Source organism: Schistocerca piceifrons, chromosome 3 (genome assembly GCF_021461385.2).
Source record: "Schistocerca piceifrons isolate TAMUIC-IGC-003096 chromosome 3, iqSchPice1.1, whole genome shotgun sequence".
NCBI classification, from domain to species: domain Eukaryota; kingdom Metazoa; phylum Arthropoda; class Insecta; order Orthoptera; family Acrididae; genus Schistocerca; species Schistocerca piceifrons.
In genome coordinates, this window is record NC_060140.1 from 234,513,231 (window position 1) to 234,526,848 (window position 13,618).

Below are 13,618 nucleotides of genomic sequence, written 5' to 3' on the forward strand. Positions count from 1 at the left end.
TCATCTCGATTCATTAAATTTGTGGACTCGTCGCATAAACTCCATTTCTTCTAATATTTGTTTTAATATTCTGGCCATGGGTGAACAGGCAGAACACAGCAACAGTACACCACCGTACCTGTTCCGCTGTCGGCTAACACTCATTTCGCAAGACTTCCTGCAAACGACACCAATATCGACAATCTATGCGGCAGGCACCATATTCGTTTTGGTATATTTAGATGTTTTTTTATAATAATACTATGCTGTTTCAACGCAATGGCGCATTGAACCACGTCACCCTTATCATTAAACGTGTCAACAGTAGAAGCCTTCCAGAGATGCTATGATAACCGAGACATGGGACAAAAATCAGACGATATAGTTGCAGCGGTACGAATAGTGTTGTGGTTCCTGGAAGTAAAGGATGTAGGTTCGCATCCTGTTACATGTTAATTTTTTTTCATCGTAGCATTGTAAACACATTCTGGGACTTTCCATGAATGTAATACAAGTATGTTCTGCAACATCCGATAATATTTAAGATTTTCATATGGTTAGAGAACGAAGGGTAAAATAAATATTTGGTTTTTTATTTCCGAATATATGACGATTTCCGAGTGTGTTGTTAGGCAGGAACCCAAGAGGACAGCTTTAATCGCTACCATTCAAACGAACAGCAATAAAATTCGTATTCTTCCTCGTCATAAATACTCTACAGGTAGCACTCATTTCAATAGCTTCCTCCAAACCAAACGCAGACGAAAGTCGATAGCAGTTCCTGTAGTTGTTGATATTACATGTGACGTCAAAATATCGTCACGTTTGCAGGAATTCCTGTGAAATGAATGTTACGCTTCGTCGGTTTAAACCACAGAAACGCAGTCGCCATACAAGTTGATCGGCGGAAAAGTGTATGCAGCAATTGACACTGTGGCTATAAGATCGATCTTTGCTGAGATATCGATGTGTCATTATTAGTTGCACTGTAACGATGTCTTTGTGAATTTATTAAATAAAGTGTCACATTCCAAGATCTTTCCAGGTTGGAAATGCTACGTTTATTAATTAAACATTAGATTAGGTTCATTTTTCGTTCCAGTGACCCAAAAAATTAAATGATTCTGGTGGGTGTGGAACATGTCACACCATTTGAGATATATAATACCTGATCATATAAACCCTAATAATTTGTCAAAAGATTGTCGAAATAGGTGAATAAAATGCGGTAAACTAGAACAGCTAATATTTACAGAATTAATATGCTATCAGAATGAAACATTGTTATGCACTATTCATAAATTTATCATACACAAAATTCGTAATCTTGACTGTTGTGACCAAGTGCTGTCAAAACTGAAATCTAACATACATTTTTACTTAATCTTGCTTAACAGTCTCTGTTAAGATATTCATCTATAGAGCAGATGGAGTTGCCTATCAAAAGTCTTTCAAACTCTGTTTAAACCGCACTTCATCTGAAACCAAGTTTTTAATGGTTGCTGCCAATTTATTGAAAATGTGTGTTACTGAATATTGGACCCCTTTTTGGACCAAGGTAAGTGATTTTAGGTCTTTATGTAGAGTGTTCTTATTCATAGTATTGATACTACGTATTGAGCTGTTGGTTGGTAATAGAGGTATATTACTTGCAACAAATTTCATTAAGGAATAAATATACTGAGAAGCAGTGGTTAAAATACAAAGTTTCTTGAACAGGTTTCTACATGATGTTCTTGAATTTAAACCACAAATGATTCTTATCACACGCTTTTACAACCTGAAAGCTTTTGCTCGGTTTGATGAGTTAGCCCAGAATATGGTCCCATACGACATAGTAGCATGAAAGTAAGCAAAGTATGCAAGTATTTTATATTTACATCTCCTACATCTGACATCATTCTCACTTGTTTAGGCGCTTAAGCAATTCTATGGTATACTCTTCCCAACTGAATTTATTATCGAGTTGTAACCCCAGAAATTTAACACTATCAACCTCTTCGATCTGCATGTCTTCATATGTTATACACATGCTGGAAGGAAATATCCTACAGATTCTGAGCTGCGTATAGAGGGTCTTCTCAAAGTTTAATGACAGTAAATTAGCGTTAAACCATTTATTAATGTCAGCGAAAATTTGATTAGCAGTTATTTCCAAATCAGTACTTGACTTGCTATTTACTGCAATGTTTGCATCTTCTGCAAACAAAACAAACTTAGCACCTGGCAATGTTACAGACGAGAGGTAATTAATGGCTCTTAGCACTATGGGACTTAACAGCTGAGGTCATCAGTCCCCTAGAATTTAGAACTACTTAAACCTAACTAACCTAAGGACATCACACACATCCATGCCCGTGGCAAGATTTGAACCTGCGACCGTAGTGGTCTCTCGGTTCCAGACTGACGTGCATAGAACCACACGGCCACACCGGCCGGCAGAGGTCATTAATGTATACAAGAAAAAGCAATGGACCCAAGATGGAACCTTGGGGGACACCACACGTAGTTAATTCCCAATCGGATGAAGACTGCTTACTGCACAGGTATTTCGCAATGACACCCTTTGTTTCCTGTTAGATGACTAATACTCAAACCACTTTTCAGCATTGCCAGTGACACCATAATATTCTAATTTATGCAAGAGAATGCTGTGGTTCACACAGTCAAAGGCTTTTGACAGGTCACAGAAAATGCCAGTAGCCTCTAATTTATTATCTAATGAATTAAGTACATTCTCACTGTAAGTGTAAATAGCTTTCTCTATATCAGAACCCTTAAGAAATCCAAACTGTGAGTTGGACAATATATTATTTGCAGTCAGATTCTTAAGTAGATGCTTGAACACAACCTTTTCAGATATTTTTGAGAAAGCAGACAAAAGTGAAATTTGTCTATAGTTTGATGATATCTCTTTATCCCCCTTCTAGTAAATAGGCTGAACTTCAGCACACTTTAGCCCATCTGGAAATGTCCTGCTGATAAGAGATTGATTACACAAATAATTAAAATAGAACTCAACTTGCATAAGCACTCTTTGATTAATTTCGATAACGTGTTATCATACCCACTGGAATACTTATATTTTAATGATTTTATGATGGATGCTACTTCTTCACTAAACGAATTTCAACTGCTTCTTTCACAACCGAGTTCCAAAAAGATGAAGTCTACGGAAAAATACCGACATTTTCACGCAATGCATCGAGACCAGTTATTCTGTGTGGTATGAAAATGCAATTCTAGTGTCGACTTAATCTTTATGGCACTACATGGTGAAAGAAGCAGTTGAAATTCGTTTGGTGAATACTTTACTTAATAAACGTAGCGGTTCCAACGTGGAAAAATCATGGAATCTGACGCTTTCTTTAATTAACTTGCAAAGACGTCGCCACAGTGCAGCTAATAATGACACATCGATATCACAGTATAGATCCACCGGCTAGCCACAGATTCAGTTGGTGCATATAGTTTGCCACCGCTCAGCGTGTCTGGTGCTTGTGTTTCTGTGGTTTAAAACGACAGATCAAGTACTAAAGTGTACTGTATCTTTAACCTGTTAGTTCAGTCTGAAGACGGCCAGAACGTATACGGCCGAAATATTAGAAGAAGTAAAAACTGAGATTATGCGACTCTGCTCCCGAAATGCAATGGATCAATCGTTACCCTGCGAAAACATCAAGATGCACAACTTTCATTTTCCTTTTAATCAAAAATTCCTCAATAATGTAGGCCGTACGCGGGCATGCGTTAACATTGTGGAGTATCCACTGTTCATTCACATTATTAGGTTACTTTTCACTCCGTTTGTTCACATGGCTTCTGATGACAGTTCCTCTTGTAACGGGACATCCTCCTCTAGCATTACTTTTCTTCAACAGTAGTTGTCGATACCATTATTATTTTTCGAATTTTGGACAGGTCAGTATTGTCTCAGTTGCTTTTCTGAAAACTTTCGTATAATTTTATACACAGTATGTTATGTTTCAAATTAAAATTTATGAAAATCAATTACTTTATAAAATGTTTTAGTCTCGATGTTATAATCGATATGTACTAGTTCTGAATGTACAGTTAATTTTTTTTAGAAACATTTGAAATTACGAACTATTGGCACACTTAAAATTTCTGTTATTAATTACGCAATACTGTACTGGTTACTACGTTTATTTCTCGATTCATTTATGAAATGATAATCAAAATTAATAATGTAACAGAAACTAATAGAAATTCAGTTGTCAAGAGAAATTGCTAACCATTTGGAATATAGTTATTTTCGCTGAGTGAGACAATAGTAAGCATGCATCTGATGTGATCGGACATTTTTTTGTATTTTGTGCAAACAATGTAATTGCGACTTGGTTAATGTGAAAAATCAAAAGACTGTATAATGTACTAAAATGTGACAAAATATATTAACGCAACAACAAAAATTCTGCAACAAGAATCTTCAAATTTATTTACATCAATCCAAGAGTGAGGACCTAAAATGTGACATTTTCAGCTTCAAGAATCAGACCCCTAGACAAGAAGAACTGGGACCAACTCTACACGAAAAGCTAAGAAAATTAGGAAGTTTATTGTAATCTTTGCTCCTCTCAGATTTTTCATAAAAGACTTTACTTTTTGTGGACAATAGCTGCAAGTAGGAAGGAGGGGGTAGATTACACTCTTCTAAGTATATACCTAGGTGTCGTATTACCGTTGCATGTTTTAAGGAAGTGAATGTCAATCGTTATAGAGTTCGCCATTACTTATTCCGCACTATTAACGGTACTTCCTATAGATGGAAGTAAATACTAACGCAAACCCGTCAGGAACAGTCAAGTTGTGTGCCCAGCAAGGAACATTTGTTCCCATCACACCATGTCTACGTTCTTTGTTAGTATCGAAACGATGAGTTTCGTGATGAGATGTCGTTATTCACTGTATAATGTCTGATACATTATTCAGTACTGTCCTATAAGTTCTGAAATAACCATCACCTCTCTTAAATTTAAATTATATACTGTCTTGTAACTAAACGCCTAGCTAATACCTGTTGTTATCGATTGTTATAGTAATTCCATGTCTTAAAGTAAATTAAATTCCTAGACAGTGCGTAAGAACTGATACTTCCGAGACTCATTTGATAATCGGCACTCGGACGATGCCTGATTCCTTTCGCTGCTAATGATACAATTCCACTACAGTGCACATACGACAGGCAATTAAGGCACTCACAGAACCATTATTCAGTCGAAATTTCTTCTAGGACAACAAATGTTTATTGTGTTGCATGTTACGCCATATTTAGAACACTGCACTCTTCATATGATGCGCACTGGCTTGCAACCCTCCTTTATTCCTTCGGACGTGTCAGTCACGATCTTATTTCTACACATCTACAGAATTCACTGTCCAGTATAAAGTAACTGCACATCCACCAGTGAAAGGGTAGGTGTCTCATATCGAGTCAAGAAACGTGGTGGTTCAAATGGTTCAAATGGCTCTGAGCACTATGGGACTTAACTTCTAAGGTCATCAGTCCCCTAGAACTTAGAACTACTTAAACCTAACTAACCTAAGGACATCACACACATCCATGCCCGAGGCAGGATTCGAACCTGAAACCGTAGCGGTCACGCGGTTCCAGACTGTAGCGCCTTTAACCGCTTGGCCACACCGGCCGGCAAACGTGGTGGAAAATGGTGTACAAATAGAAGTGGAAATACCTGATTTCCAGCGTTGACTGCCGACTGGTAAACCAAAGACCAATAATAATAATAATAATAATAATAACAATAACAACTGAAGTACTGATATAGGCTGCACATGAGCAATCAATTGGAACTAACGTAATCAAAGTCAGTATCGAGAAAGCGGCAAAAGACTCAAAGTTTAGGGTCTGCAAAAGAGCTGACGATACAAATGATCATGTCACCAGACCGATTACAAGCAGATGCACAATGTCGTGCCATGAAAGAGCCACTGGAACTTATGCTATAATTACCGTCTGCCAAGGACAAGGAAATGCTGGCAACACAAGCCAGAAAAAGTTGTCTGGAACTAACTTGCCAAATTACTGTGGGATCCCGACTTTAGACAGGTCGAATGCTAGAACAAAGTACACAAGACTTCAAAACTGTGGAGAAGCAAGCATGACACTGCCATTCCAGGTGATAGCAGAATCGACGAGAAACAAGTTGAAAACCTGTCAGATACGAGGACTCGAAAGTCAAACTACAGCGATTCGACGTGAACCAGTGAAAACGGCACCAGCGGTTCTCGACACAACGGGAAGAGTGCGAAAAGATCATGCTGGACACTTGAAAACCATTGGCAATGATGAAAATATCACTGAGCCAACTACGAAAATCAGTTTTACTAGGATCTGTACGAATTACGCTCTGAAACATCACGCTTGGAAGCAGTCCGACTACTGATGAAATACGAACTCAGTGATGTACACTGAAGAGGCAAAGAAACTGGTACACCTGCCTAATATCGTGTAGGTACGCCGCGAGATCGCAGAAGTGCCGCAAAACGACGTGGCATGGACTCGAATAATGTCTGAATTGGTGCTGAGGGATTAACACCATTAATTCTGCAGGGCTGCCCATAAATCCGTAATAGTACGAGGAAGTGGAGATCTCTTCTGAACAACACGTTGCAAGGCATCCCAGATATGCTCAATAATGTTGATGTGTGGGCAGTTTGATGGCCAGCGGAAGTGTTTAAACTCAGAAGGGTGTTCCTAGAGCCACTCTGTAGCAATTCTGGACGTGTGGTATGTCGCATTGTCCTGGTGGAATTGCCCAAGTCTATCGGAATACAGTATGGACATGGATGGATGCAGGTGATCAGACAGTATACTTACGTATGTGTCACCTGTCAGAGTCGTATCTAGACGTATCAGGGGTTGCATATCACTCCAACTGCATACGCACCACACCATTACATAGCCTCCACCAGCTTGAACAATCCCCTTCCACCAGCTTGAACAATCCCCTCCTGACATGCAGGATCCGTGGATTCATGAGGTTGTCTGCATACCTGTAAACGTCCATCCGCTGGATACAATTTGAAACGCTCCGAAAGCCCATATCGCTGATGTTTCGTTGAATGGTTCGTGCGCTGAGAATTGTTGATGGGCCAGCACTGAAATCTGTAACAATTTGGGGAAGGGTTGCACTTCTGTCACGTTGAACGATTCTCTTCAGTCGTCGTTGGTCACGTTCTTGCAGGATCTCTTTCCGGCCGCACCGATGTCGGAGATTTGATATTTTACCAGATTCCTGATATTCACGGTACACTAGTGAAATGGTCGTACGGGAAAGTCCCCACTTCATCGCTACCTCGGAGATGCTGTGTCCCGTCGCTCGTGCGCTGACTGTAACACCACGTTCAAATTCACTTAAATCTTGATAACCTGCCACTGTAGCAGCAGTAATCGATCTAATAACTGTGCCAGAAACTTGTTGTCTTATATAGGTGTTGCCGACCGCAGCGCCATATTTTGCCTGTTTACATCTCTCTGTATTTGAATACCGATGCCTGTGCCAGTTTCTTTGGCGCTTCAGTGTGTTTTCCTCACTGCAGTTGCTGAAAAATGGAATCATAAAGTCGGGTTCACATCCGAAATTAAATTTTCTACTAAGGGTGTCGGAAAACATTACAAAGCAAGTAATGTTATGGTCGAGCGTGTAATGTAATTAGGCTTCTCGCTTAGGTGTTCAGCAGCTTGTGCCTCGTCTCCATTTCGTTATTGGCTTTTGTTACGGGGTAAAGACGCAGTTATACGGCAGAACGCGAACTTAGAGCGCCGCTTCATTGCAGTTCCAGCCCCGTACTCTATTATTTTCTCGAATGATGGCTCTAGGTCCTAAAGGTTGTTGCGTCACCGATACAGGATATGCAACATGCAACGCCATCTGTGAGACGAAATTGACAACATAAACTTGTTGACAGAAATAAAACTAATTAAGGCTGCATTTACATGTTCCGCTAACAGGCGGTGTTACTTTATTACTTGAGATAAGCTCGTAACAGTATTCTGCAAAATCGGGATCAAACTGAGTCTTGTCGGGATGTTGGGACGCGAAGAAAGCTGCCACATGTACTTCCTGTGAATTTTCTATGCTGGTCTGCCAATCGTTGTTTTTGCCAGAATGTTGTCTTTGTAGCCAACTGTTCATGTGAGGGGAGATGAACAATGATCGGAGCGAATTAAGGGTTGTATTGTGGGTGATCAAACAGTTCGCATGGAAAACGCCGTAGGAGCGTCATCATTGCCCTTGCAGAATACGGCTGAAATTGTTGTGAAGAAAGAAACGCATGACATTCATGTTATGTGTGCTGCATAGCTACAGGCAGGGATGAACGATGGAGGGAGCCAAGTAAGGGCTGTATTGTGGGTGATCAAAAACTTCCCATGGAAAACGCCGTAGGAGCTTCATAATTGCCCCTGCAGAATACGGCTGAAATTGTTGTGAAGAAAGAAACGCTTGACATTCATGTTATGTGTGGTGCACAGCTACAGGCAGAGATGAACAATGGAGGGAGCCAAGTAAGGGCTGTATTGTGGATGATCAAACACTTCCCATGGAAAATGCTGCAGGAGCGTCTTCATTGCCCCTGCAGAATACGGCTGAAATTGTTGTGAAGAAAGAAACACATGACATTCATGTTATGTGGGCTGCATAGCTACAGGCGAAATCTCTCACAAAATCCACATACTTGGTGGAAGACAACGTTATTTTACGCTTTTCTATGCGATCACTTTGCTCTGGGGATCTGTTTGAGGTGCCGTGTTTTACCTGTGCAGGTCGGCGTCGTCGTGTCGGCCGCAACGGACGACGCGCGAATCCGGCGCACGCTCGGCGTCGGCGTCGTCGTCGCCGGTGGCGGGCTGCGGCAGCAGGGAGCGCAGCTCGATGTAGTCGTAGAGGCAGTCCTGCTGCGGCTCCAGGTCGAGGCGCGTGAAGCGCAGCACGAGCCGCGAGCCCGCGGGGCCCGCCAGCCGCACCCAGTAGTCCAGGTTGGGCCCGTAGCCGCCCGGGAAGTTGGGCGACGTGAGGAAGCCCTCCGTCCCGTTCACTGTCCGGTTCAGTTGTACGCCGCCCTCCGTCACTGCCGGCCGACGCAATTCGTCACTACTTGGCGCTCGCAGGGGCAAAAAATCAGTCTACAACCAGAGGGTTAGCTTTGTTCAAATGGCAAACAAAACACTTTCCACGTCAGTCACGCGATCATTTTGCTACTACGCATTCCCATGGTTCATACCATCATCTTCAGGTGGAGAATTATTTATTTACATGGCTGGTGTTGGGGAAGAGTACAGATATCTTTTCACAGTCGCAGACCAAGGGCAGTGTAGATTACTTTGCGTATATATATATATATATATATATATATATATATATATATATATATATATATATATATAAGTTCAAATGGCCTCACGTGAATCTTGAATTCTGATGATGGGGCTCCAGTTCTGAAATAAATATCGGGAATAAAAACCTAAAACACCGAAACACAGACAGACGAAGGATTTTTATTAATAAAATATGTATATTTTACAATATGTTTCCCATGCTAATCCACAATTATTTCTTTAAAAATAGAATTTTAGTGTGTTGTTTGTATTTCTTTTTTTATTACAGAAACGCAGGGAGGAAGGATGTCAAGTGTCATTAATCCAGAAACATTTGCTAGAAGGGAAAACCAGGGTTAGACGGCATAAGGGTCTAGCTCGCGGCACAGAGCTTCTGTTGACTGCCACCGTGGTGCTACAGAGCTGCCATTGCGCTTCAGTTTGCTTGGAAACTTCACAGAGGAAGGACCCCGTTTCATCGTTTCTCGGACTGGTGAGTAAATTTTTAGTCGTAATGTTTTTCTTTTGTGCATCGGATTGTGGCGCTGCTGATGGCGGTTTTCAAAAGAGTGATTAACTATGGTTGCATAAATGTATCATAATCTTTTGTTTCTGATATATGGGATTACGTGGTATTGTTTTGGTTTTTCATATCCCTTTGGGGCTGATTGGTTCAAATGGCTCTAAGCACTATGGGACTTAACATCTGAGGTCATCAGTCCCCTAGAACTTAGAACTACTTGAACTTAACTAACCTAAGGACGACATCACATACATCCATGCCCGGGGCAGGATTCGAACCTGCGACCATAGCGGTCGCGCAGTTCCAGACTGAAGCGCCTAGAACCGCTCGGCCACATCGGCAGGCCGTATTTTGCTAATGATAAAAGCTGTTTCCTTAGAAAAGGTACTTTTCTAAATAAACAGCTATCCCCATGGAGTGCACTTGCTGTTTTTTTTTCCTTTGGTGTTACTTAAGGGAGAGAGTTTAAGCATCTAGACCCTACATGATCTAGGAACTGAAGGTGAACGTTCAACGAGAAATCAACGTAACTGACAACAGCGATTTGCCTTGGACAATGATAAACCAAGCACACAAGTGGATCGACACCCCACATGGATATTCTGCACATCATTTGTAATAATAATGTTAGTAAGTGTCACATTTAAATTCACATCATTCATAAAATTTCATACCAGCATAATCTCTATATTCTTTCGTGACTATGTTATGGGTTAGGTTTTATGCTCTCCACTTTGGATTTAGAAACGTATGGTTTCATTTCCTTCTATCTCAAAGCATGGAATGTAGTCCGTCTTCAGGCCACAAGTGGCCCATCGGGACCATGCGACCGTCGTGTCATGCTCAGCTGATGATGCGGAATGAAGGGGCGTGCAGTCAGCACACCGCTCTCCCGGTCGTTATGATGGTTTTCTTTGACCGGAGCAACTACTATTCGGTAGAGTAGCTCCTCAAGTGGCATCATGAGGCTGAGTGCCCCCCAAAAAATGGTAACAGCGCATGGCGGCCCACATGGTCACCCACCCAAGTGCCGGCCACGCCCGACAGCACTTAACTTCGGTGATCTGACGGAAACCGGTCAAAGCATGGAATGTCTGAATATAAGAGCTGTACGAGAAAAGTAATGAGATTGATTTTTTATCCACCAAAGCTTTTAGTTTTTTCAAACATCAATATTGTCCACTACAAAGTAGTTCCCTTTGGCAGTTGAGTCGTCATCCCCAGTCTTGGTAGCACCACTGAAACGGTTGAGTTGGTAGAGTTAACAAATAGGCCACATTGTGTTGACTTTTCTCCAGAGTCCCAAAATGAAGTCCTTTTAAGACTTTTGAAATTTAGGGAAATGAAAAAAGGCACAAGGACTCAGATCAGGTGAATAGGGGGGGGGGGGGCTGTGAAGAACAGAAAAACAGCAATGCCTTTTGAGGTCAAAAATTTCGTGATGGAAGTGGCCGTGTAATGTGGGGCGTTGTCATGATTCAGCATCCATTTTTCTCCGATGTCCAGTCTCACTCGATTCCCCCTTTTCCTGGGCCTTTCAAGGATATCTTTGTAAAACACTTAGTTCAAGGTTTATCCTGGAGGAACAAATTCTTTATTAACTATACCCCCACTGTCAAGAAAGCTAATCAGCAATGTTTTGCTCTTTGATTTGTTCATTCGAGCTTTTTTCGGCCGAGGAGATGTCTCAGTGTGCCACTCCTTTGTCGGTTTGTCTCACGATCGTACACAAAAATCCAGGATTCATTACTTGTGATCACACCACTGAACCAATGGTGGTCATTGGCAGTCCTCTCAAGATCAACGCACGCGTTTCTTCCAGTGTCCTTCTCCTCAGCTGTGAGGTTTTTCGGCACCATTTCGGCACAAACCTTTCGCATGTGCACAACTTCGCTCAAAATTTGATGTAAGGTGAAAGTGTTCAAGTTTAACAGCTCACCCGTCATCCGTATTGTTAAACGTTGGCCTGATCTCACAAGAGCACGCACACGTTCCCTAAATTCCGCTGTTCCTTTTTTGTAAAACACAACAAAAACACAACTTCACTGATGGCGCTCTCAAAAATCACGTGACGAGTGTAAGGAGCTAAAACTCGGACTGAGCATCTGGAAGGGATGAACACACCGCTCTACACAAGTAGAACCACACAGTGTTGTCAGATCACTCGCATTGTTGCCAGTCTCATTACTTTACTCATACACCTCGTAAACGATGCAGATGCAGATCGTACACAAAAACAGTTTGTGTCACGAATAAGTATTCTAAATATGCATATCGGCTTTTTGGGCGTCTTCTGTTGTCTGATGCTCGTATTGTTAAATACTGGAGTTCCAAGCGAGGAGTATTTTCCTAGATTGCAGCAACTGATACGATTGAGCACGGATGACGCCAGTTAGGGAAACCTGAAGAAAAGAAGTGCAGAACCTTCGCTTTATAAATCATTTTGTGAAACTCTGCTTTGAGCTGCGAGAATTTCTGTTAACAACCAATTAACAGACTGTTTATGGAAGTTAAATATATTTTCAGTCAGTCGATCACCTTCTTATGGACACACTACAGCGAGACTGTTTCTGTGAAATGGATTACTGTGCGTCTAGGATTACGGGCTATAGTACCTGGAATTGGCAATCTTACCACAATAATAAAGTAATCGACATACTGGAAACAAGTGCATTTTCCAGAAATAAAGGTTGTGGATCACTCATTATGTCCAGTTCTTTCTTTTTATTCGTATCTACCTGGAAAATTGGAATATTTCCAGAATCGACATACTGGAAACAAGTGCATTTTCCAGAAATAAGGGTTGTGGATCACTCATTATGTCCAGTTCTTTCTTTTTATTCGTATCTACCTGGAAAATTGGAATATTTCCAGAATCGACATACTGGAAACAAGTGCATTTTCCAGAAATAAGGATTGTGGATCACTCATTATGTCCAGTTCTTTCTTTTTATTCGTATCTACCTGGAAAATTGGAATATTTCCAGAACCGTTCAAAGAGATTGTCATCCGTTATCATCCATAGCAAACGTAACAGAGCCCACTCTACGATATATACAGTACGTATATTCTGCCCTCCCCCTTTTTTTTATCCATCCGATGTGTTTGCTGCCGCCCGCCAAGAAATCCTCTCCCGTGCCAGCTTTTTTCTACGTCGTCAATTATTTGCTGGATGTATTCCAAACTCTCTTCCTCTCTAGTACCATGGAAGCTATTCCCTGATGCCTTAACACTGGTGTCTTAACAAATGTGTCATCCTGTTCCTTCTTTTTGTCAGTGTTTCCCATGTATTCCTTTCCTCTCCGATTCTGTGGAGAACCTCCTCATTACTTGCTTTATCAGTCCACCTGATTTTCAACATTCTTCTTTAGCACCACATATCAAATGTTTCGATTGTGTTCCGGTTTTCACACAGTCCATGCTTCGCTACCATGCAAAGCTGAACTCCAAATGTACATTCCCGGAAATTTTTTCTTCTAGTTAAGGCCTGTGTTTGATACTAGTAGACTTCTCTTGGACAGGAATGACATTTTTTCCTGTGCTAGCCTCATTTCTGCTACTTCTCATTACTTTCAACACATCTTGTAACTTTTGATCACTTTCACTATCATTAGGTACTGTATTGTTATCATTGATATCCTTTCATCTGGGATTTTAAGCCCACTCATGACCCTATCTTTTATTTCCATCATTGCTTCTTGGATATGTAATTTGAACAGGAGGGCGAAAGATTACATCTCTGTCTTACACTCTTTTTA

At 41.1% G+C, this 13,618-nt stretch overlaps 1 protein-coding gene across 1 annotated transcript in view; it reads right to left on the reverse strand.

Moving 5' to 3' along the window:
* The window catches only part of LOC124788539, a 573,870-nt gene that overhangs the window by 271,434 nt on the left and 288,818 nt on the right, over positions 1 to 13,618 (reverse strand). The window contains exon 11 of the mRNA XM_047255809.1: positions 8,778 to 9,090. Within this exon, the coding sequence (XP_047111765.1) occupies positions 8,778 to 9,090 (313 nt within the window). The remainder of the gene's footprint in view (positions 1 to 8,777; positions 9,091 to 13,618) is intronic.